Source organism: Dermacentor andersoni, chromosome 6, assembly GCF_023375885.2.
Source record: "Dermacentor andersoni chromosome 6, qqDerAnde1_hic_scaffold, whole genome shotgun sequence".
NCBI lineage: Eukaryota > Metazoa > Arthropoda > Arachnida > Ixodida > Ixodidae > Dermacentor > Dermacentor andersoni.
In genome coordinates this window covers 105,288,764-105,313,740 of record NC_092819.1, presented here as the reverse complement: position 1 = coordinate 105,313,740, position 24,977 = coordinate 105,288,764, and the positions used below count along the sequence as shown (strand labels likewise).

The window sequence follows — 24,977 nt, the reverse complement described above, 5'->3', positions numbered from 1 at the left end:
GTTTAAAAGTGAGACAAAGATAATTACATTTGTTTCGATATCCCTAAGTCGTTCTTTTTTTTGTAAAATTGTATATGATACGGTAGACGCAAACGCAGGCAACTCTAGCGTCAGCGTACGCCTTAAAATGTATTATTCTGCGCCTTGACCTAGCCGCAGTCCGGTGTAGGTCCAGCGTAGAAGAAATCGCGAGACGAGGTATAGCTGTGTTCAAACTCGTAACTTCGATGCTGTATTCGTGCGTTGTTTTACAAAATCGAATGAAAGGTTCAAAGCAGATCGATCTCAGTACGCAGGAGCACCAACTGTTCGTGGGATAATTTGCGTATTAGTACACCTGCTTGCAGGGCTCTCTTGCACCGTTAAAATGTTGCAGTTGCTGCGCGTTTGGTGTTAAACGAGACGCGAAGCATTTCGCGTCAATCGTATTAAGCTTTGAATATATTGTCGCCCTTGCCGTCGCCACGTGCCTGTTTAGAAATGTGCTGCACCATGCACAGGTGCTACTCGTTCCTTGGCCGCATTGGCGGTCGGCAACCGGTGTCCTTGGGCCACGGCTGCCTCTACCACGGCACAGTGACGCACGAGCTGATGCACGCGGTGGGCTTCTTCCACGAGCACACACGTCCCGACAGGGACCGCTACATCGAGGTCTTCCCAAAAAATATTATAAAGGGTGAGCGTATATTCAGGTTAAACATTGAAACGAGCCTTATACCAGACGTTTATATTTTCGGGTGTTCTAGATTTTTCTTGGTGGCGCCGTGCCTCAGCGTTCTGTTGCCGTTAGGGACGCACTACAAACACCTCTTTTCTTTCTAAATATGCAGGCTGTGCCTACTTCTATGCAGTGGTGTCTTGTCTAACCTAAGGCCACATGTGCTAGATATCGTGCTTGCCACTTTGCAACGTATTGAATCAGGCCAGGAGGACATTCGTAATGACTTGCATACAATAATGAATTGGCAAGCGTCAGTTCATGTCGAGCTAAATCAGTTGTCGAGTATGCTTTTTACTGTTGATGTCGATGTTGTGTCAGTGAAAAGTTCCGTCACAAATGAATCGCCCGAATTAGAAAACATATCTAACTGAATTTTCACACAGGTAAAGGCAATAAAATCGCACTCTGACGTCTCAGAAACCAGATTTTGCCGCGGCAACTTGCTCTTTTTGGAATCCCGGAGCAAAAAAAAAAAAGCAATCATGGTCAGTGTCAGAAGTCATTGGCATCTGTAACGATCACCTTCGCATAACTTTCGATCCTGGTTAAATAGACAGCGCGCATCATTTCTGTCAGTGCAGCAGTAGCAAGTGTACGCCGATCATTGTCAAGTTCACATTCTTCAAAGATAAGCTGCCTTTAATAGATAAACGCTACAAATTCACAAACCCTAATTTTGCTGCTCATGAGGAATTTCCTTTGCAAACCCGTATCGATCAACGCAAACCCATCGACTTTGCCAGAAATGCCCAGTTTAAGGTAACCCTCGAATGACTTATAATTGCTGACACTCTCTATGGATACGACGCAGCGTCCACCTCTGTAGTTCCCTTACACTGATGACAAAGACCTGGCCTTCCAACGCGTGCATCTAAGAAAAAAGTCCTAGTTTCCCCCGAACGGTGAAGAATCGGTTGCGATACAAATTTGCATTGAGCCATATGAAGTAATGATAGTACTTTCATCCGCCATATAAATTTGTAAACATTCGCTTGCTAACAAAATTAACAAGCTTGATGACAGCCTGCACAGCAGCCATGAACACATCACACTCGATGAACGCAGACACTCGAGGTCAAAACGCTGGCGTGAAGTAGCGTGGCAGCAGCAGCGAGCGAGATGACCATCGTGCTTTCTATCGCTTCAATGCAAACTGAGCGCCGACAACATACAGAACGCACAAAGCTGCGACTCGTTGACGCACCTAGACTGCCCCCAATGCAGATCGCTATCAAGATACGGCTGGGCGATAGTGGGAAGCCGCCACATGCGCAGATGAAGCCGCAGTAGAGAACCCCCCCCCCCCTCTCCTCTGCCCGACGCCTCGCAACATTGGTTGCCTAGCGCGCGAAGGAAGACGACACGCTTCCTCCCGCTTTCTTGCATTTCTCATGGGCGAACTTGAACCGCGATCGTCGGCTACCCTCGCACGCTTACACTTGCACATACAGTGCAAGGTGCGCGGTGACGGTGTAATCGTCGTTGTAAGTTATACGGAATATCACAGCGACACCGACGGCAGTAATGCGCCTTGACTTTCCACATACTTGCTATTACAATAAAAACCCAATACCATTCTCTCGGGCCTATCAGTATAATTCCCTAGCATTGAAAACATTTTTTTCTATACCCATTGAAATTTCTTTATACTGAGATGACTGTAACTGCGACATATTGCCTCTGACGGAAACCTTACCCAGCTCTGAAATTATGGATGACGAAGTCGTATGCGATTCTAGCGCTTACACTGTATATCGCAGAGATTGGGACGTCAGAAGAGGAGGTGAGGTATTGCTGGCCATAAAGAATTATCACGTCACTTCTTGTGCCCATGCCTTCGAGTATCGAACTTCTGTGGGTTTGCATACGATCGCACCAATCGAATTCAACGTATGATATACTCTACAGACAACCCGATAGCGCCTGGAGTTTCAAATACGAATTTCAAGATAACGTTAACTCTATTAAATCCCTATATAACAAAAGCGACATATTTTGTGGTGATACAATTTGGGGATATTGACTGGCAAAATTGCGAAGTGAATGACGTGTGCATTGTGAGCTTGTTTAACACGATTTTTCAATTGTGCTATTAACGGATCAACCAACTCGTATTACCAGCACATTGGATCTTCTGACGCCCACACTTCGAGGGTTAACATAATGACTTTTACGGATGGGTTCAGTTACCAACGGTTATTCGAGTGCGCAATTCATGCACCTCCATGCTCAGGTCACCGGAATCGAATTCACGACAGATGTTTTTCCAAACATCTGTAGGGCGCACTGACAGATTTTGTTTTCATTGATGGATTTCGATCGCATTGTTCATTGCTGTCTCCAGCTAAAGTTTTATGCTTTAGCATAGATTCTCAAACAATATATCTTCCACATGAATTTTTTGTCATTCCTTAAAGAATTCAGCGTTGTCGACAACTACATTTCCAGTATTAGCGATGTAGCGTATTGTGTACACTCTAAAGACTAGGGAGAATATCGTAAGAGTGAAGGAGCCGTTTTACTCTTCAAAGCATTGTTTTACTCTCTCAATATGTCGAGTGGAATTAAATGCATTGTTCATTCAGTCATCAAGTTGAGAGTAAAATCTTCTTTTCACTCTGTGCTTCTGAGAGAGAGTAGAATGGCCGTTTTACTCTTTCTGCAATAGAGAAGGAAACGTAGCGTAAGCTCCTGCTTCAACTGTAGGAGGCTGACGCCGGACATGGCTACGTATCACTCACGCACGCTGAACAAAGAGCACAACGTTTCGCTTCTAAGAAAACAGGCAGCGACAGTGAAATTGGAAGCGGAACCAGCGCACTGCATTTTCACTCGGAGTTGCCACACCAAGCGCGCGCACAACATCGCGGAACAGCACAGCAGCGTAGAAAGGCGACCCGTTCAGCGAGCAGGAACGATGGCCATCCAAGGGAGGCCATTTGTAAGCCATCTCGCGTCGCCGCGATAAAAGGGCAGTCGTTCGTCATTCGTTGGATATAACAACAAATTCTCTACGGTAAGTGAATTCTAACTTACGTGCACATTTTGCGTATATGACATGCTATGGCCAGGAAGTCGTCGCGGCGATTAGCTGATGCGATTGACCACGGGGCGCGCTATGGCTTTCCAAGTCAGTAAATAAAAAGAAAGTCGTCGCGATAACTGCATGTGAGGTTATCACTTGCCGCTATCCGTAAGTGCTTTGAAAATGGCAGACGCCGCCAGAACCATTCTATGTTCAACAAGACTTGATGGGAGGGGACGCATAAAATGGTTTGCATACCTAAGCGCATGATTCCGAGCCTATGCGGAGCGTGCTTCTTTGTGTGTTTCAATTCATTCACTTTGACAGTCTACTGTATACAGAACGCTGTTGCAATAAGAACTCACATAGCAGAAGGCGTCATTTGGCTGGCGGCGTACTTTCATTATACGCCACGCGCTTGACGGTGTCTTTCGCCCATGGGTTACCTACGACTATTGAAATTATGTGCAGCGCCAGTGCTAGTTAGAAACTTTGCCGCAGGCACTCAGCTACATGCTGCAAGAGGTCTGTTGGGCGCGTTATCTTGAATTTACTGAAAATGCATGAAAGTCGAAAATCAACCACCCAAACACACCTTCAAAAAGCGTACACCGCTGCAACCAAACTTGATCGAGCCGAGGTCCTCAAGCCCCACCCGAGGATCACAAGAACAACAACGCCTCTATTCAGTACTAAATTCTCAAACGCACTTCCACACGTGTACAACATCGCCAGTAAATAATACCCTGTTCTCATCAGCAACCAGAAACATAAGATATTTCCGACCCGCCCAGAGTAGCCTACAGACACAACCTTATGTTAAAGATAATGTTGTGCATGCCAAACTAAGGACAAAGACGAAGTTGGGAACTGGTCCCTGTGGCCGCCCCAGGTGCTCTACATGCAAACATATTCAATCTACTACTACAGTAAAAAGTACTGCGTCGAATTACTCACACAAATAACTTCGGGTTTCACCTGCCAAGCAAGCAACGTAGTCTACTCTCTAGAATGTGCCGCTTGTAGCGAACAATACATGGGGGTGACTGGACAACAAATTCATACTCAACGGCCACCGCGCGGATACAAAACACAATTTACCTAAACTAGTAGCCGGCCACATTATTGAACATGGTCATATATTCAACAAAAGAATGCTCTATATACAACAAACAAATATCCGTTCACCTAGCGAAAGGAAGTATACGGAATCATACATCACACAAGTTTAATTGCCTACACCCGACGGGAATTCATTCGGCACGTGGCACCTTAGAATCTTGAAAAGCGGTAACTTAAATCTGAAATTCTAATACCATCAACCAAGGCACAAAACTGATTATGCCACCTGCTAACCTTAATTGTTAACCTCACCTATTCCTCCATTTCGATACTTTTTTCCCTGCATACTACTCAATTTCATATACTGTTTGATGTTTTTACGTTTATATCAACTGTACGGCCCCCTTTCCCCAAGTACACCTGCCCCCGCCCGCTTCCGCAAACGTCACCCTCCTACTTGTTATTCCGGTTTCGTTTCCCCTTCGCTTTCTTGTTGTCTGTTTTTATTATATATTATTTTGGAACACCCTCACCAACACATCTTAATGTACCAGAGGCCAGTATACCTTTTCGGCGCCTGAGCTACACAGGCTATCACCATTTCTGTATACCGCCATAACGACACCTACGTTGAGCTACTGGGACTAACGTGCCTGGAAATATCATGCCGCTGCCTTCCAGTTACCCCATGCACTGCACCCCGGACTCCTTGTAGCCATCTTAACTCTTTCGAAATTGCTCAATGCATTGCTGCTACGCTACTAAAGTCGCTCTTTCAACTGATGTCTGAGTCTTTTTTGTTACACGTGCACTGACCGCCTGACCGGCTCTTCTAAAGCCACCAAAACATGCCGCCAACGACACCCCTTAATGCTCCTCAACCTCTCGCTTCCCCAACACCCTCCCGTGCCCCTCCTTTTCTTTTCTTTTTCTTTTTTTCCTCTTGGTTCCCCCACCCCCACTTTTTCTCCTTTCCTTTCTTTTCTCCCCGTCTTACCACTCTCCCGCTCTTGTCCCCTCGTCTTGGGAACCAGGCTCACAGACGTCAGGTGATAGCGCTAATTTTCTTTAATGTCTCTCCCTTTACAACCAGTCGTCACCGAGAACAACCGCACGTAACGCCACTGCACTAACGCTTTAAAACTAACATGCTGAGGATGACGAGGCCGCCTTTGACGAAGATAGGTCCTCCTAAAGAAACGCTGGCCAGCCTTTCTGGCCAGCCTTTCTGAGGCACCTTTTCTCTGTTTATAACCTTTATACCAAAGTGAAAACGCATAAGGAATTCATATTTTAGGATGAATACGACTGAGCTAGTTTAGCTCATGTATTGAAATGGTGTGATTATATGTCTGACCTTATGTCTCGTGTTGCGGTTTTCGAACACGGTGCGAATCTGAAAGGATGCTAATCTGTATGAAATCGGTGAATTGTCACACGGCGAATTATGCATCGGAATAGAATATAACGGCCACAGTGTGGAATTAGAGTTGTAGGGGCGTTTAGCATACGCTTACTGTTTCGGACATGCCTGTGCATTTTAATAATATCAGTTGGCACTTCAGAGTTACGTCGTGACCAATATTCTATTTATGAGTAGGAGTACTGTAACATTAGTCCTGAACAAGGATGAACTGTCGGTGATTTCTTTTGTCTTTAGATATTGAAGTTAGTTTAGCAGTTGACTTTTGAGTCATTTAGATGTTTCGCATGCATTTCAGTAGAAAGACCAAGAGCTAAGGCTGTCTTTTTGCGCAGTGACCTTATTTCTTGACTGTCTTGACGTTTCTAAACCATCTCCTCGTGTTGACTTCTCAAAACAATATTTTTCAGGCACCCACATTATACAGCGCAAGAAGGCAGCTGCAAGGACTGCAAGCCCACAATACTCCACGTGGTGCAGAGTAGCGCACTCTAAAGAATAAAAATACATTGTGATGCAATCAGGACGAGAAAACTAGAATGTGGGCATATTGGTTTACCATTTTACTAAATGTTATCAAAACTTTCAAAATACAGTATGTTACACCAAAATGAAAATTCTCACGGGCTCTAGGCAGTCACCTTACCATAGTATTTTTTGGGTAATGTCTCTGATGGGAAAATTAAGATTAAGTATGCTCTCCGAAGACAAACACATAGGAGCAAGTTTGATTGAAAAGTTCGAAATACGTTTTGTAGAAAAGCTGATTACATTTTTGAGAAGTGAAAGCTTTTTGCCTTGCCTCTCAACAGATATACCCATGTGACAAAAAATAGCGGTACAATAAAATTGCAGATTTGCTTCGTCACATAATGCATACTAGCAGTGAGAACGGTGAGAAAGCCACAGAGTCGCTTGCAATAGAAAAATTCATTCGGTACATGTAAAATTGTGGCTTCTCCTTCTTTGAAATAGTCATATGAGTGCTTCTGGCAGGTATATGAGATTTTGATAAGGGTGACTCAATCTACTTGCCAACCAAGTATGCTAGTGGAGACAAGGATGTGTTCAATGCCAAGAACTGAGAGTATCTCCGTGGAACACTTGTTCATCATTTGGCGGATGTGAACATATAGTGTGAAGCAAAAAAAAAACCCTTTAGTTTGGTGGCTTCTGCAGACATAACGTTTATGAGGGAAAATAAACTTAAAGCATTTTAGCATATAGTAAATTTCTGGACTTCAGATAGAGTGCAAAGTAAGGCACTGTATTAATCTTCCCACACACGGATATACTTGTTTTGAGACGATAATTCTGTGAAGCGCGATAAGTTTTCTTACTTTATCATACTTTAACCACTTCAGTAGGAAAGAAACTTTGGTTTCAGGTAGTTGGTTCATTGTGGAAGTATATGCATAGCCGCAAGCAATATCCACGCGTATGGATGGAATATGTGAAACAGGATGGCGCCTTTCCTAATTTATGACTTGCTTCTCTGTTTGTCTTTTCGTGTACTTCCCAGCCTATACTTATGCTTATGTCGCCTTGGATGCATCATATTTATCACATCTGATTTTTGGTTCACATCTGAAGCCACGCTAAACTTTAGTTAGATTATATTTTCAACTAGTCACAATAATTGATCATATAATAATGCAAGCTGCTACTCAGAATTATAGCATTCTTACCAAATTGGGAATGAAAATCTACCACATATGACAAGAAATTTGATGCGCAAGATTTTAATGCCATAGCTCTTTGCAGTTTTATACTCTGTTGCTACACACAAGATAATCTTGTAAATTTAGTTATATTTATTTGTGAGAAAGTGTAACGGATTAATCCCAACAGTACCAGGAAACTACTTTCGTGAGGAGGTTAACCGAGTAGGAAATATGACACGCCTCTGTAGTACTTTGAGACCGGGCAGGATATTGCTGCTGAACCACGACAATGCACACTTAGAAACAATGGTGTGCAGCCCATACATAAATAACTTTATGTGAAATATAAGCAAAGCTCGCTAGACCTGCGGCCTCACATGAGAATAACCGACACATCTTTAAATGCACTGTACTCTTCAGTCAGGAACACCCATACGTTGTACAGGAGGTTATCAAAGGAGCTGCTGTCTTAGAATATGTCACAAAAAAGTTTGTTGCAGCATTTATGTACGTTACCAGCCCCATTCTTAGTAGCCCATCTGCTAACCTCTGCCTAATATGTCCATGTGTTTTGTGTTAGAAATGCGCTTGCTGGCCATTGGTTTGGCGCATATTTCTCTTCGATCGTAGTGTCAATACTTTGCGAGTTTGCGCACTTTTTTCTATGTTTAACTTTCCATTGTATGCTTACTTTTGGAATATATGGAACCAATTGCAAATAAGGAATATCTCTATGCTATAACACTGATGAAGCTTTAGATAATATACTTATATTATTACAAGATGTGTTATAAAGTTCATGGGCATCACTGTAATCAGATTTTATGTGTGTGTCAGTTTTTTTTTTCAACTTATTATTCAATTTGTCTTGTGACTGATCAATGAAGATTTTGGCCTTTTAAGAGAAAAAAATGTTTCATTTGAGTAATTCCGCCGCTACAGCTTACTTCCAATGCGCCAAGCATAAGCGCAGGAGCTGCTGATGAAGGAATCAAATATTCCCCACATTAAAGTATTGTGAAGCCGTTCTATCGTGACCATCGCTCCACATTGTGAGTGCCTTCACTCTATTGGGAAGAGTACTAGCACTCTGTTCTGAAGGAGTAAAATATATTTGTTAGGAGCACAAGAGCTCTTTTGGGGGAGTATAAGCACTAAGTTTGGAGAAGTAGAAGTATTCAGTTTGAAGGAGTAGCAGCACTCGGTCTGAGGGAGTGCTAGTACCCTTGTGGGTAGATTGTTAGCACTCTGCGGAAGAGCACTAGTGCTCCGTTTGCTTGCGGTGGAGTAATAAAACTCTACCACGGTAGTTCTCTCTCTCACTGGGGATCGATCTATTCTCGAAGAGGGAGTGAAATATGGGACAAGCAGACGCTCCCTCGAAGAGTGTTTCTGGAAATCTCTTTGTTTTTAGAGTGTACCTCAAGTGTACCTGCACTAACGTCATCCATTCGCTTGTTCGCAGACGACTGCGTGACTTATCGTGAAATCTGCTTACCATCCGATCACACTACTCAACGAGATCTTGACCGTATTATTAACGGGTGGTCATCTTGGCAAATGATCCTAAACACTGATAACTGCAAACTGATAAGATCCGCTCGCATTTCCCGCTATCGATTACTCATTTGATAAGAACTCCGTTACACACAATACCACATACAAGTGCCTTAGGATCCTCCTTACATCAACTCCTATCGTGGTCTGCCCACGTCGAAAAATAACTGCTAAAAATTCTCGTACGCTGGGTTACCTGAAACGTAACCTGCCTGCCTGCCTTCATGAGACAAATTGCCTATCGAATATTTGTGAGACCTGAATTCGAATTTGCGGCCCCTATCTGGTCCCCTAATCAACCGTACGTAATCACGGCTGTAGAGTTAGTTCAAAACCACGCCGCCCGCTGCATTATCGGAGATTATCACTGGAACTCGAGCATGAGTAACATTCTCATTTTTATTCTTCTCACGTCTTGAATCACGAATAACCACAGCATTGCTTTGCTTGTTTCACATAATAATCCATAGCACGCGCCCGTCTACCCTGCTGCTCGCTCGTCCACTTCTACGTCTACATCATCATATCAGATTCCAGCGTATTTTTGGCCGAACCAATGCTTGCAATTCGTTTACATGGCTCCGCTTTTTCGTGTAGATGACCCCCTTTTTGTGTGCTCCTGTAGATAACGAGCATATATCCGCAACTGCTAAATTGCACGTATTGTAAGTTCGACGGCCAACGGGACGTGAATAAGTTTCCCGCGCGAAGTCTGCAAACAATGTCCAACTGATCTCAGCCAGTGGTATAAAGTTTGTAAACAGGGATAAGGTACCTCAGAAAGGCTGGCCAACGTTTCGATAGGAGGACCTATCTTCGTCAAAGGCGGCCTCGCCATACTCGGCATGTTAGTTTTAAATGGTTAGTGCAGTGACGTCATGTGCAGGTGTTGTCACTCGCGGCTGTTTTTAAAGGGAGAGACTTCAGAGGAAACGAGCGCTGTCGTGCGACGTGGGTGAGCTTCGTTCCCAAGAAGGGGGAACAAGAGCCGAAGAGTGGGAGCGCGGGGAGAAATGAAAAGAAAGAAAGGGGCAGAGAAAATAAGACAGAAAAAAAGACAAAAAAGGGTAGGAAGCCAGGGCAACACCAAGACCAAAAGGGAAGGAGAAAGAACAAGACAGAGGAAAACAATTTTGAAGAAAGACGAGGGCTGGGAGCGCGTTGGGGATGCGGGAGGTTAGGAAACATTTAGGGGTATCGTTGGCGGCATGTTCTTGTGGCATTAGAAGAGACGGTCAGGTGGTCAGTGCTCGAGTACCACAAAAGAAAGAAAAAAAATATGAGTTGAAAGAGTGACTTGAGTAGCATAGCAGCAATACGGCCAGTAATGTTGAAGTAGTTATGATGGCGACGTGGAGACTGCGGTGCAATGTATGGGGTGACTGCAAGGCAGCGGCATGGTCTTTCGAGGGGCATTGCCTCAGTCGCTCACCGTAGGTGTCGTTACGGCGGCATCCAGAAATGGCGATCCCCTGGGTTGAGGCGCCGAAACAGGCATTTTGACTTCGGAATGTGTTGTTGAGGGGGTTTCAAAAAAGATATGAAGAAGAAAAAAGGGAAATGAGAGGGGGGGGGGGGGACCGAAACCGGAATAACAAACAGAAGGAAGCGGGCGGGGGCAAGTGTACATGGGAGAATGGGTTCGTACTGCAGGCGTAAAAATCTGAAAGAGTATATTAAATCGAGTAGTAGGCAGGAAAAATTTTTTCCAAATGGAAGAGTAGGTGTGGTTAAGAATTAAAATTAGCTGGTGGCATAATGCGTTTTGTGTCTTGGTTGATGATAAGAGAATTTCAGATTTAAGTTACCGCTTTTAAAGATTCTAAGTTGCCGCGTTCCAAATTAGTTCCCGTCGGGTGTAGGCAATTAAACTTGTGTATGAAGTATGCTTCCGTATACTTCCTTTGGCGAGGGGCACGGAAATTTGTTTGTAGTATATAGAGCCTAACTTTGTCAAATATATGACCATGTTCATTAAAGTGGCTGGCTACTGCTTTGGTTAAATTGTATTTTGTGTCCGCGTGGTGACCGTTGGGTCTTGTATGAATTTGTGGTCCAGTTTCACCTATATATTGTTTGCTACAAGCGGCGCATTGTAGACAGTAAACTACGTTGCTTGATGTGCAGGTGAAAGCAGAAGTTACCTTGTGTGCGTAATCCGACGCTGTACTTTTTACTGTAGTAGTAGATTGAATATGTTTGCATGTAGAGCACCTGTGGCGGCCACAGGGATTGGTTCCCAACTTCCTCTTTGTCTTTATTTTGGCGTGTACAAGAACATCTTTAAAATTAGTATTGCGTCTGTAGGCTACTCTGGGAGGGTCGGGAAAGATCTTACTAAGTTTCTAGTTGCTGGTGAGAATTCGGTAGTATTTACTAGGGATGTTATTCACGTTTGGGAGTGCGTTTGAGAATTTAGTAGTAAGAAGAGGCGTTGTTGTTCTTGTGATCCTCGGGCGGGCCTTGAGGACCTCGGCTCGATCAAGTTTGGTTGCAGCGATGTAGGCTGTTTGAAGGTCACTGTTTGGGTGGTTCCTGTTTGATAGGGTTTCTTTAAGCTGATCTAGTCTATCTATCTAGTCTTGGTTTTCAACTCAAATGTGACGTAGTCGTGTGGCTTGGTCTTTAAAGATGCCTTGTTTGCACTGTCTGGGATGGTGGCTGGTATATTCTAGGTACTGTTGTTTGTCGAAAGGTTTCCTATACAGCGTTGTCTTTAGCTCCCCATTGTCAATGTATATTGTTGTGTACCGAAAGTTTATGCGCTCAGTTGAGGATTCTGATGTGAATTTTATTGTTCAGTGAAGATAGTTTAGAAATGCTACATATTTATCTAGGCTGTCTTGACCATGTCCCCATATTATGAGTATGTCGTCTATGTATCGTAGGTATGTGTGGGGCTTGGCAGTGCAGCGCGCTAGGAAATCTGTTTCTAGAATCCCCATAAATATGTTCGCGTAGGTTGGTGCAAAAGGCGTGCCCATGGTTGTACCATGTATCTGTAGGTAGTAACTCTCCTCAAATTTGAAGTAGGTATGTGTTAGAACTAATTCAAGGAGAGACAAGTAGACTTCAGTAGAGTGTTGTGCATTGTGTTTAGACAGCGTTTGTTTTATCGAAAATAAACCATGAGGGATTGAAATGTTGGTGCACAGCGCCGTTACGTCTAGTGTTGCGAGAATTGTGTTGTGGGGTAGTGTGCCTTTAGTATTAATGTCCTCTATAATTCTCAGCAGGTGGGGCGTATCTTGTACAAAGGACGGAAGTGCTTTTGGCAAGTCACCAAGGTAGTGGTTAAGGAATGTGGAGATGCTCTCTGTCGGGGTGTTGTTGTTGGATACTATCGGACGGCCTGGGATAATAGCAGTGTATATTTCAGCGCATGGAATTTTATGAATTTCTGGAAGGAGGTAAAAACGCCCGGCAGCTTTGTTGCTTGGTTTAAGAAATTTGTATTCTGACGGTGTTATTAATTCATCAGCCAAAAGTGATTTCAGCCTGTTGGTAATTGTCACTGTGTAGGGCAATGTCGGATCGTTATCTAGTTTGCGGTAATGCTCTGGGTTGTTTAGTTGTCTGTAAGCCTCGTGCTTGTATTTTTCTACTGGCCAAATAACTATACTTCCACCCTTATCTGCTTCCTTAATAACAATGTCATTCCGGCAACTAAGATTTGAAATGATATGACTCTTCGACGCAGTTATGTTTTTAGGTCGCTTAGATGTCTTGTATTGGCTTATAATTTCTTTAGTGACAGTTTTAAGGTATATGTCAAGTTCTATGGATTGTTCTGGTTCGGGAGTCCAAGTGGATTGGGCTCTAAGTGGTGTCGTCCCGGTGTCTGGTGTGTCTGCGAAGAAGTGCCGTATACACATTCGGCGGGAGAATTCCGAAAGGTCCTTGTGAAGCACGAATTCATTTATTGTGTTGTTCGTGGGACAAAAGTTTAGGCCCTTGCTGAGTACGTCTATTTATTTTTTACTTAATGTTTTTGAAATGTCTATAACATTGGAGTGGTTAAGTTTTGTGGAAGTTTCCTTCACGTCTGGTACTTCTAAACTCGGGGTCCCTCTCATTGGCGTTTGGTGGCTGTTTAGCTAAGAGGTTGTTTTTTTGATTAAAGTTTGCTTTTTTCTTTTGTTTTTGAATCAATTTTCTAGGCTGTTTATCGTCGTAATGTTCTAAAGCCCTCTTCTCATCTATTGTGAGGGTTATGTGCCGAAGTCTGTGGCTAAATGTTTCAATTTGTTCTTCGCAGTGTTCCTTGAGGATATTCAAAAGTGAAAGTCAGGCATTGTGCAATGTCGTTTGCCAGTTTGCACGATGGTGTGGTGTGAGTGTTCCTAGAGCTGGTGCAGCCTTCAGTGTTAGATCTAACACTGAAGGCTCATGTCACGTCCCCGCTGCCGCTGGGGACATGACGAGATACTCAGTGGTGTTCGGAGCGTGACGCGTGCATATCCCCACCGGCTGGCATGGCCTGTCTTGAGTAATGAACTAATGTTGAGAAGAAACGCTTCCCTTTATTTCGTATCCGTTTGTTTCATCGTGTTCGACTAGCATAGCCACTATATTGAGCGCTTTGTTTTCCTTTCACGTCAAATAAAGACCGAGCACGTTGCGCGCACAGTTCGGTGTCCATTTCTACCCGCTGCGTATTACGGTGACACACACAGCGAAAAAATATACGTGCACGCACTATGTACCCCGACCTTTCGAAAGAAGCATGCCGTCAAAAGAAGTTTGTAGAACCCCAATGTGGCCAATGAAAGCTCAGAGTTTGGCGTCGCACAACGCTTATTAAGGAATATCGGCTCAGTTCCGCAGCAAAAATGAAATACGCGCACTGCCTCCGACAGTAGCACTCTACCCGACAATGCGGCCAGCGCGCGCCGCCGTAGCAGACGACGTAGATCACGACTCCGCCCCTCTAGCATCCGCGCCTGCGCGAGCTGCTTCCGCCGCCCGACTACAGCGCTCGCCGCATCGCCGATGCAATGCACTCCGAGAGAGAGAGAGAGAGAGTAAAACATCGTTATTAATAATATTTGAATGGCGAGAGCAGTGTGGGAGGAACCCTCAGTCCAGGGTCCCTAAGATGATTCCGGCGATGTTTCGAGCCCGTTTTATCGCAGCTCGGAGGACCTCGGGAGGTCCGGCGCGGAGGGCATCGTCCCACAGCTCTTTGTTGCGTAGGGGGTAAAGGAGAGGAAATCGTGACGTGGAAGATTGTGGGCGAGCTGCCACAGCCAGGGCAACGATCTGGATAACAGTGTGGGTAGAATTTATTGAGAGAGACAAGATTTGGAAAAGTCGCGGTTTGTAACTGGAGTAATGCCACTGCTTCCTCCCGCCAGAAGGACGGCGGTGGTGCGGCGTGGGTGCGACGAATGCGTTTATAATGACGGAGTATGTCTTTGTAACGGAGCAAGGGATTCCCCCCACTCTGAACTAGTCGCCTCACCACGCCGAGTCGCCCGGAGGGAAATTTCACGGGCAACCGCATGTGCGCGTTCGTTACCAGGCAGCGAGGTATGACCAGGGGTCCAGAGTAAGTGGATGCGGGGAGGTGTGGTTGGTGTATTTTGCGGGATGTGTTTGAAAATTTGGTACGCCGCTCTCGGGATGCCATGTCCTGATAGGAACGCCCGGCATGCCTGTTGCGAGCCCGTCGATATATACACTTCCTCAGGCACACGGATGGCGTATCGAATTGCAAGAGCAACACCGAGAATTTTTCCGTAAGCGGCATTTGTTGCGCGCATTGCAGCAGAGTCTCTCAGGGATTCGGTGCCATCCAAAACTACCGAGGTATAGCCCTCTTCAGTGCGTGATGTGTCCGTGTATAAATTATCTGTTTCCGGGATGTTTGCAAGCATGCGGCCAATGTATCGTACGCGGGATTTGCGCCGCCCTTTGTCATGCTCGGGATGCAGATTACGTGGCCAAGAATGAATACTTAGTGCTTGGCGTATCGCTGACGACAAGATCGTTGGACGGGTTTCAGACTCAAGGGGTGGGACAGAGTATCCTAGCCGTGTGAGAAGATGGCGGCCATTAGGAGTGAGTAGAAGGCGCTGGCGATGGCTGACCCAATGTGCCTCTAGCAGCTCGCCTAGTGTGTTGTGTCCCTAAGTTAAGGAGACGGCGTGTGGAAGTATAATTCGGGAGGCTATGGGCCAGCTTCGTCGCTTTGCGAATCATTGCGTCTATGCGAAGTTGTTGCGCTTGGGTCAACCGCTGAAATGGGAGATGGACTGTAAGGCGGCTGATCACGCATGCCTCCACCAAGCGCAGCAGGTCCTCTCCTCGAAGGCCCGAGCGCCTGTTGGATACCCTCCGGATCATGGCCAGAATTTGCTCAATCTGTCTGGATAGAAGGGAAACAGTGTAGTTAGACCTGCCATCCGCTTGGACGTGTAGGCCGAGGATACGAGCACGATTAACCTGTGGTATCGGTGTGCCATCCAGGTGCACAGTGATAGGGGGAGTAGAGGAACGGCTCCGGGGGCGAGTGATTATGAGCTCCGACTTTTCCGGAGCACATATTAAGCCGCATTTTCTCGCGTACTCGGAAACTGTATCGACTGCTTGCTGCAGTCGGTCCTGGATGGCTCCGTCGGAACCCCGTGTCTACCAGATAGTAATGTCGTCCGCATAAATAGCGTGGGCGACATCAGGGATCTGGTCGAGTAGCCGGGGGAGCCTTGCGAGCGCGATATTGAATAGAGTAGGGGAAAGAAATGAGCCCTGGGGTGTCTCACGTCCTACAAGGCGAATCGTACCGGATCGATGCGGTCCCATTCCTACGGTGGCTGTGCGATCTCGAAGAAATGTGCGGATATAGTTGTACATACGAGTTCCACAGTGTGAATGTGCAGCATTGCGAAGTATGAGGTCATGTTCAACATTATCGAATGCCTTTTTTAGGTCTAAGGCGATGAGTGCTCTCATTTGGGCGGACGAGGGAGGTCCTGTGACTTTCTCCCGCAATTGTAAAAGCACATATTTGGCAGACAGATGAGCCCGATATACGAATTGAGAGTTAGAAAGGAATGATTTTTCTTCGAGGAAGGGCTGAAGATGCCGCAAGAGTACATGCTTCATGAGCTTATCAATGCAGGATGTTAGGGAGATGGGTCGTAAGTTTTCAACTTTAACAGGCTTGCCCGGTTTGGGGATCAGTGTGATGTCGGTGTGTCGCCATGCTTGGGGAAGCATTCCCTTGCGCCAGCAATCATTGAAGATATGGGTGAGGTGGTTAATATCCGCGTCACTGAAGTTACGAAGGGTGGCGAATCCGATGTGGTCGGCTCCCGGTGCCGTGTTGCGGTGTAGGTCTTGTAGGACAACCCGCACCTCGTCAGATGTGATGTCTGCATCGAACAATTCGTTCGCCTCGCCTACATAAGGATAGTCAGGGTACTGCGGCGGCCGGCCTGTGGGTATGAAATGCTTCTCTAGCTATCTGAGGAGTGTCGAGGCGTCGTCCCTGTACTCGTGCATTAGGATGTGCAGCTGTTGAAATGTTTTTCCCTTTGTTGTGGTGGGATCTGTGAGTGAGCGAAGGATCAACCACGTTTTTGCTGTGCTCAATGTGCCTGAGAGGCGATCGCAAAATCCTCGCCAGTTATTCCTCGTAAGGATCTCTGCATACTCCTGAGATTCCCGTGTAATTTGATCTATACGTTTCCTAAGTTTGCGGTTGAGGCGTTGTCCTTTCCATCATCGTGTCGACCCTCTGCGGGCGTTCCAAAGATGAAGTAAATGCGGGTCTATGTCTGGTGTGTCGGTTGCGGTGCGCAGTGTGTTCGTGGTGGCCTCTAGTTCTTGCGCGAGAGAGTCAAGCCAGCGTTCGTACCCTTGGCGCTCAGGTGGGTCCTGGCGACGTTCCCTGAATTTCGCCCAATCCGTTATACGCACATTTCGCTCGGGCCTGCGCGCACCCCGTAATGACAAGGTGGTCGCCACAATGTAGTGGTCACTACCAAGGTGCTCCTCTAAAGACGCGTGCGCAACGAGTGGGCCAGTATTGCGCACGAAGGTAAGGTCAGGGTAGGTGTCACGAGATACGCTGTTGCCCATCCGAGTGGGGTGCTCTGGGTCGGTAAGCAGTGTGTATCTCATGTTACAGATGGCATTCCATAAGCGGGTCCCTTTAGCCTGCGGCCCCCTTAGCATGCGGAGCGTTAAAGTTGCCGGCCACCACACAAAGCCATGCAAACCTACCAAATTCTGTTAGTAGGTGCTGAAAACAGTGCGTTCTCGAACGGGGGGAACTGTATGCATTGAGTATAAACGGACTCTCGCTGCGTTCACCTTGCGTAATTATTTCCAGTATTTGGTGAGGAATGTCAATGTTAGTGGTATGCATGCGACATGTAACATGTTTCGAAACTAAGGCTCCCACAAGAGGAGAGACACCCGAGAGCGTGCTGTAGCCGGATAAAGAAGGGGTGCAATTGACTTCCTGTAAGAGGATGACATCGGGAGGGTTCGAGGATGTGGCGATATACAGCTGTAGGGAACATCGTTTTCGGCTGAGTCCCCTACAATTCCACTGCCACACCACTAGTTGCTCCGCGTTACGCGGCGCCATCATAACGCGGAGCAACTAGTGGTGTGGCAGAGCCTTGGTCGGAAAGCGCGCTTTCGTTGTTACCGCTAAGCTCAGGAACTTGTATGCGTGCGAAAGTGCACTCTATACATGATTTCACTTGCTCCGTAATCCCTATTTGAAGGGCCTCCATTTGGCGTTCTATCCGGTCCAGAGCCGCCTGTATACTAGCGCTCATGTTTGCCACCAGCGCGTCCATTTGTTTTTGCAGGCGCTCACAGCGCGCCTCCATGTCACGACGTAGGCGGGCTATTTCTATTAGAGGATCGGGATTTGATAACGAATTGGTAATAGGGGAAGGGGTAGGGAGAGATTTACGGAACGGAGCGAGCTGTGGGGGACCCTCCGCCCGACCTACCTCCCGAGGCGCCTCCATTGCTGTTTTCTTCTCTGGGGTCCGCTGCACCCCTGAAGGGACCAGGGTCACCTTGGCTGGGGCTTTGGTCTGCAGGGCCTTCTTGTAGGGTTGTTGGGAAGATGGGGAAGGAGGGCGCTTCTCTGGGAGGCGCACCGATGCCTCGCGGGATCGGGACCGAGACTTGGAGCGGTTCCGGAATTTCCGACGGGATCTCGAACGGGTCTCCTACCGGACTTTTCTGGTCTCCTTCGTTGGGGCGCGCGACGTTCGGGTCTCCGCCGTATCTGTGGTAATGGTCGGGTCGCTGGAAGGTTGGAGTTCACGCTGTTCTTTCTCGAGAGCTTCCCGCACCCAAGCTTTGTCCAGTGTCTGCATAGCACGCCGCGGGCAGTTTGGATCGGCTGTAGGGTGGGTCCCGTCACAGGATCTACAGTGTGGGGTGCATGGATGTGCGGGGTGGGGTTGTCAGTCCCGCACGTCGCGCAAATGACCACGTGTAGCGTAGGACAGTAATAAGCCCAATGGCCGAGCTTGTGACCTATCTTGCAAACCAGTTGGCGGGGTCGATCGAGGTAGCAGCGGAGTTCTGCACCAGAGAAACGCACGTAGCGAGGCACTTTAAGTCCTTCAAATGTTGCCAACGCAACGTTGGTTTGACCCATCATTCGTGCTTGAAGTATTTGAGTTCCAGGAGCGAAAAGCTCATCCACTAGCTTGGAAGACGGTGTACCGGGCGAAAGACCAGGAACAATTCCCTTTCATGAGTTGTCTGGGGCCGCAAAATATGTTGTGATGAGATAGACCCGCTGACCAAGGTTCAGCTCCCTCACCTTGTACAATGCGTCGGCTGCATGTGACTGGGACGTGCTGATGATTGCCAAGTTCTGCTGAGGTCGCAGTCGGAATATGATGTCCTGACGATCCTTGGTGGTCAAGCCGGCTGCACTCCGTAGAGCGCTGGGGAGTTCTGGGCGCGTCCACTTATCCACCTCGGGCGTCTTCGTTGTTGTCGAGGAACGCGCGGCGGCGTTCTCCGTCGCCGATGGCGTCTTCTGCTCGTTGGAAAATGACGTTGCGGTAGATAAATGCTCTATCGAAACAGAGCGGTGAATTGGCCGAAGGCCCTTTTCACGCCCGTTTAGAACATGGGCCTCGGAAGAGCTGGTCGCTTGGCGCTCTTGGTTCATGGTGTAGAAAACACTCCAAGGCAGCTATGGCCCCGGCAGGGGCAGCCGCGTTGGAACTGCTTCGGAGCTGTAGAGGCGCGTGGAGCAGCGAAAAAGTCCCGGAAAGAAAAGGCGGCCGGTGGGAAACGGCGAGAAAGCCGCTTCCCATATGACTCCCGGCGAAAGCGGCCCGGGCAAGGGCGGTCAAGGGCCGTCGGTGAAGGTCGCGTAGTCTCGGTGGTTGCGGAGCGCGCCGACGACACGTCCGTTCACTTCGGCCGACTGATTAGAACCTCATGCGCTCCGAGTTTTCCCCTAAATGTGAAACAGACCACCTCCCTCCAGGCGCGACTAGTGAATTCGCGGTAAGCACTCAAAGCTTTTTCATTGTCTCATTTTCGGTTCTTTCCACACAACTTTTAACTGCTGCTTAATTCCGCCGAAAACATATCGTGTGCATAGCCGCGTTCATGGCCGCTTGCGTGGGGGAAACTCCAAAACCACGATCTTAGAACCATTGATAAATACTATACTGTGCCACCTGCCGCAATTATCAAAATTTTTTTATACAGGGGCAAAAAAAAATGTAAGGAAAGAACCGAACTCGTACTGCCAGTGCTCTGTGCAAGTCACTCGTAATGCACATCAATGAAAAAAAGAATGTTTGCTTCGGCAACAAGCAATGGCTTCCCATGAAGGTATATGGATAATGCGCCGATTCCAATAAAAATGTATAGGCGGAGAAATGAAAAAGGAAATAGGAGAAAATAAAGAAATGAAAAACAGCGAGTAAAGCGGGTAAAAGGCACAGATATACTGCATGATTTACATTGACTCATGTTCTAAAAGAACAATGTTCACGCCACAGTAGGATATTAATTATGAGGAAGGGCACAGCGAACTTAGACCCAACTTGGAAAGGAGTTCTTGCTGCGCTATTGTGCGAAATATTTTTTTGCGACATGGAGGGGGGGGGGGGGGCAATATGCGTTAGCCGAAACACGTGCAGGAAGTAAGGACAGACAGGATGACTGGCAGGGCAGTCATGGCACTCGTCATGTCTATTCTTATCTCTTGTATATTTATCTGTTCGCCTCTATCGTCCATATACCGAAACGGAAAACCTTTTCTTTTTCTTGCAAGGTGGAAGGTTACAAAAGGATAAAGAAACTGAGGCACACTTCCTAAACAGGATGTTTCGTGGTATTTCGCGTCGATATCCCGGCGCTGCTAGAACGAAAATATATCAATAAATAAATGTGTATTCATTATTATGCTTGAAAAGTTTTTCAAGCGAGCTTGAAACCACGTTCTTCGGCAGGCATTTCCTTCCCCAATAAATCTCTGCTCTTCCTTTGCCTCGCAGAGTTCCTGCCACAATTTCAGAAGCTGGATCCTGAGGACGCCCTATTGCTGACACCATTCGACTACGACTCGGTTATGCTGTATGGATCGGATTCATTTACCCGTGATCCCAATCGCCCCTCCATGCTGGCAAAGGATGGCAGTAGGCTCAAGGAAGTCTACGACAAAAACGGGCCTAGTTCGTCGGATTTTCGTCGCATTTCCAAGCTGTACAAATGTAGGTAGTGATATCGGAATCTCGTGCGCCTGATGTCATTTCACAAATAGTACATTCCATCAAAGAAGCCCAGAATTGATACGAACATGCCTTTAAAAAGACGCCACAAGAATAAAAAAACGGGAATACGTGCAGAGAAGGAAATGGCTATCGGTAGAAAGACCTGCAGTACTTGTGGGCCTCACTCGGTGGTCGGCACCTGAACGATAAGACGCGCTACCGAACAGTGCGAATACAGTGTGATTCGGTGTTTTAATAGGCTACGAACACGCCTTCAAAGAATAAATGCTCTTGACTCGTCTGTTTCTGGCTTACCTGACTGAGGTTATTTTTACGTACGTGTAAGATTTGTCTTTCCGCATGCATGTGTTTATATCAATGAACTCCACCTACGTGATGGAGTCACATCAGAGTGGAATCCACGCCCAGGTACCGGGTGCACTACTGGAACCGGGACTGTGCAGTGCACCACGTGGAGGTGGCATGATCAAGCGTATTTAGTAGTTCAACGTCTCAACTATTTTCGGGAACACGCGGCAAACGGCTACGGTTTGCTGCAGGAGCTTGTGCTTCAATCATTTTTGTAGCGCTTTTTCCATCGCCAACACATGACCATCGATGAGCACGACGTTGTCACAGCAGAGCCGAATTCAAAACAGTTCTGCCGACAACTCTGGCATATTTTCACAGGATTGTTAAACGCACGCCGGAGCAAACATACGCGCACACACAGGCCCGCAAGCGCGTATCTCCCGCCGCGGTTGCATAGCGGCTATTGCATGGGGTGATGCACAACACGTGGTCGCAGGATCAAATCCCAACCGTGGGGGCCCAATTTCAATGGAGGCGATATGCAAAGACGCCCATGCCCTGTGCACTGGGGCCACCCTAATGACAATTAATTACCCTAATGACCACCCTAATAATCCCTGGTGGTCAAAATCAATCCGGAGTCCCCCCATTACGAAGTGCCTGAAAATCAAATCGGGGTCGATTGTGCCACGTAAAATCCCAGGATTACATTCAATTTGCACACACACACACATATATATATATATTATATATGTATATATATGTGTGTATCGTGTACTGTGCGTGTACTATATCGCAGTATATATATATATATATATATATATATATATATATATATATATATATATATATATATATATATATATATATATATATATATATATATATATATATATATATATATATATATATATATATATATTGCCACGCCCTCGTCACAGCTGACAGCCACTCGGTGCAATTCGGTGCCACATGCTAGGCATGTTGGGTGGCTCCTAGACGAAGACAACGACGAAGGTGCCAGGACAGCGATATATAAAAGATCTATAGCGTCGACCGAAGTATTTTGTGGCTTTGTCTGTGACAAACTTGTGGAGGTGCTGGGTATTCACGACTGAAATTGGTCACTAAATTCTGAGCAGTCCGTGACGACAGCTGCAAGATGCCGCGGGCTACGCAAACCTGTTGAGCCAACAAGACTGACAGATTGCCTTCAGCGATTCCGAGATGGGGACGATCATCGTCTGTTTGTATGGTGATCAACGCAGTACTCCGGGGTGGTAAAGTAGCACAGTCACCCGAAACGCGTAACACCGTAGACTGTGGGTGGTAGTCGTCCGAATGAGTTGCGTATTCGCTGGAAAAAGTGACAAGCAACTCGCGAAGGTTTATGAATGCGCCGTACTCCCGAAGAAAGTCCATGTCGAGTATGACCTGCCTAGAGCACTCTGCCAGTATAATAAATGAACCGACAAATGGGACCTCACGAATTTTTACCCTCGCAGTGCATTTGCCGATCGGCGTGAGAACATGACCGCCGGCTGTACGGAGCTTAGGTCCTGGCCACGGTGTCGTCACCTTGCGAAGTGCAGTAACCAGTTGTCCGCTCATGACAGAATAATCGGCACCAGTATCGACAAGAGCGGTTACGGAGTGTTTATCTACAGAAACGAGTATATCGGCTGAAACAGGTTCACGGTTTTCGAAGGAAGGTGTCGAAGGTACGCAGTCGTCGCTGTCGTCGTCGTCGACGCCGTCGTCGGGGTGTCGCAGCGGAGGATCTTTCGAACTCCGTTGGACAGCGACTCCACCCCCGGAGGTCGCTGTTCTTAGTTTCCCCGACTTGGGCTTGTGGCCCGGTTGCCCACGGAAGCGGAGAACGTAGTGTAGCGGCTAGGTGACGCCGATCGTCGAGGAGGTGGTGATCGTGACTGGCGCCTCTGCGGAGACGGAGATCGGGTCGTTGGCAGGGACTGTTCAACCGGTGGGAACTGCGCGTAGGGCGACAAAGGCTGACTGGCCAGATATTGCTGGATTTCTCTCGGGCGCTCTCCCTCACGTGTGCGACGAGCGCCGGGGTCATAGCCTAGGAGTCCTATTCTTCGGTAGTAGCAGGCACAGTACAAGCGGCCTGCTTCTCCACAGTGGAAGCAGAGTGGCTAATAGTCAGGAGTGCGCCACACGTCTGACTTTCGCGTATTGATTCGGGGGCTCGTGGACCCGTACATATTTGTACATGAGGCTTGGCCCTGGAAGTGGCACAGCGGTTCTTCAGAAAGCGGGTTACAGTAATTCCCGGGTTGCGCAGGTAGTCTCACTGCTTGCGCATAAGTCAGTACGGGGGCGACTTCAGGTCTAGTTTGCACGAATGGCTGTGTCGCCTGGCGGACTTCTTCGCGGACGATATCTGTGAGGGATGTTACGGTCGGTTGAAATCGCACTCCCTGTAGTCCATCGAGATCCTCACGCACGACATTACGCACGAGCTCTCAGAGCGCATCGGTGTCATAGGGCAACGAGAGAGAACATGCTGATCCCAGGCTGATTTAGCGATCGTAGACCGGGGAGCGTTGCTGAAGGGCTCGCTCCATTGTTGTCGCTTCACTGACGAACTCAGCTACTGTAGCTGGAGGCCTTCGCATCAGTCCAGCAAACAGCTGCTCTTTCACTGCACGCATCAGTAGGCGTACTTTCTTCGCTTCTGCCATGCCAGGGTCAGCACGCTTGAAACGCCACGACATGTCCTCTACGAACATGGCTACGCTTTTGTTCGGCCTTTGAACCATATTCTGAAGGGCTCGCTCTGCTCGCTCTTTTCTTGCGGGACTGCTGTACGTATCGCGTATCTGCCGTTGAAATTCTTGCCAGGTGGTGATGCATGGCTCGGGGTTTGCGAACTATGTTCGAGCAGAGTCCTCTAGGGCGAAGTACACGTTCCTTAACTTTTTCTGCTCGTCCCAATAATTGACGTCAGCCACACGATCGAAGTCACCGAGTCAGTCTTCCACGTCCTCAAAAAGCTAACCATGGAACCGCCGCGGCCAGCGTGGTGTGTGGAGAACCAGCGGCGCAGGAGGCTGTCCCGTACCGTATGTCTCCTGTGTCTGGCTTGCAGTTGTGGTGAATATCCTCGGCAGATCTTGCAGGCCGTATTCCGGAGACAGTCTTTGAAGCCGTCGGCTTTTGCGTAGGTTGGCCGCTTCCAGTTCCCGGGGGTCAGAGCGCACAGACGCGTACCCAGAACCTCCACCAGTACCAGTATATATATAAAATTTATTTACAGGGGAGCTAACGGAGGCCAAAATGGCGACGCTAGATCAAGACAGGCACACGTCGGCTTCTTCCTCCTCGGTGCAGATTCACTGTGGTGGCTGTTCCCGTATCAATATATACATATACATAATATATATATATATATATATATATATGTATGTATGTATGTATGTATGTATGTATCTTGATTTATTTTGTGATACTGTCAATTCCATCA

General features: G+C 47.2%; 1 protein-coding gene across 1 annotated transcript in view; it reads left to right on the top strand.

The window, feature by feature from the left end:
• The window catches only part of LOC126522244 (astacin-like metalloprotease toxin 5), an 82,420-nt gene extending 60,942 nt beyond the window's left edge, over window positions 1-21,478 (top strand). The window contains exons 5-6 of the mRNA XM_055066351.1: window positions 501-676; window positions 20,960-21,478. Of these exons, the coding sequence (XP_054922326.1) occupies window positions 501-676; window positions 20,960-21,183 (400 nt within the window). The 3' untranslated portion in view covers window positions 21,184-21,478. The remainder of the gene's footprint in view (window positions 1-500; window positions 677-20,959) is intronic.
• The last annotated feature ends 3,499 nt before the right edge of the window (window positions 21,479-24,977 follow it).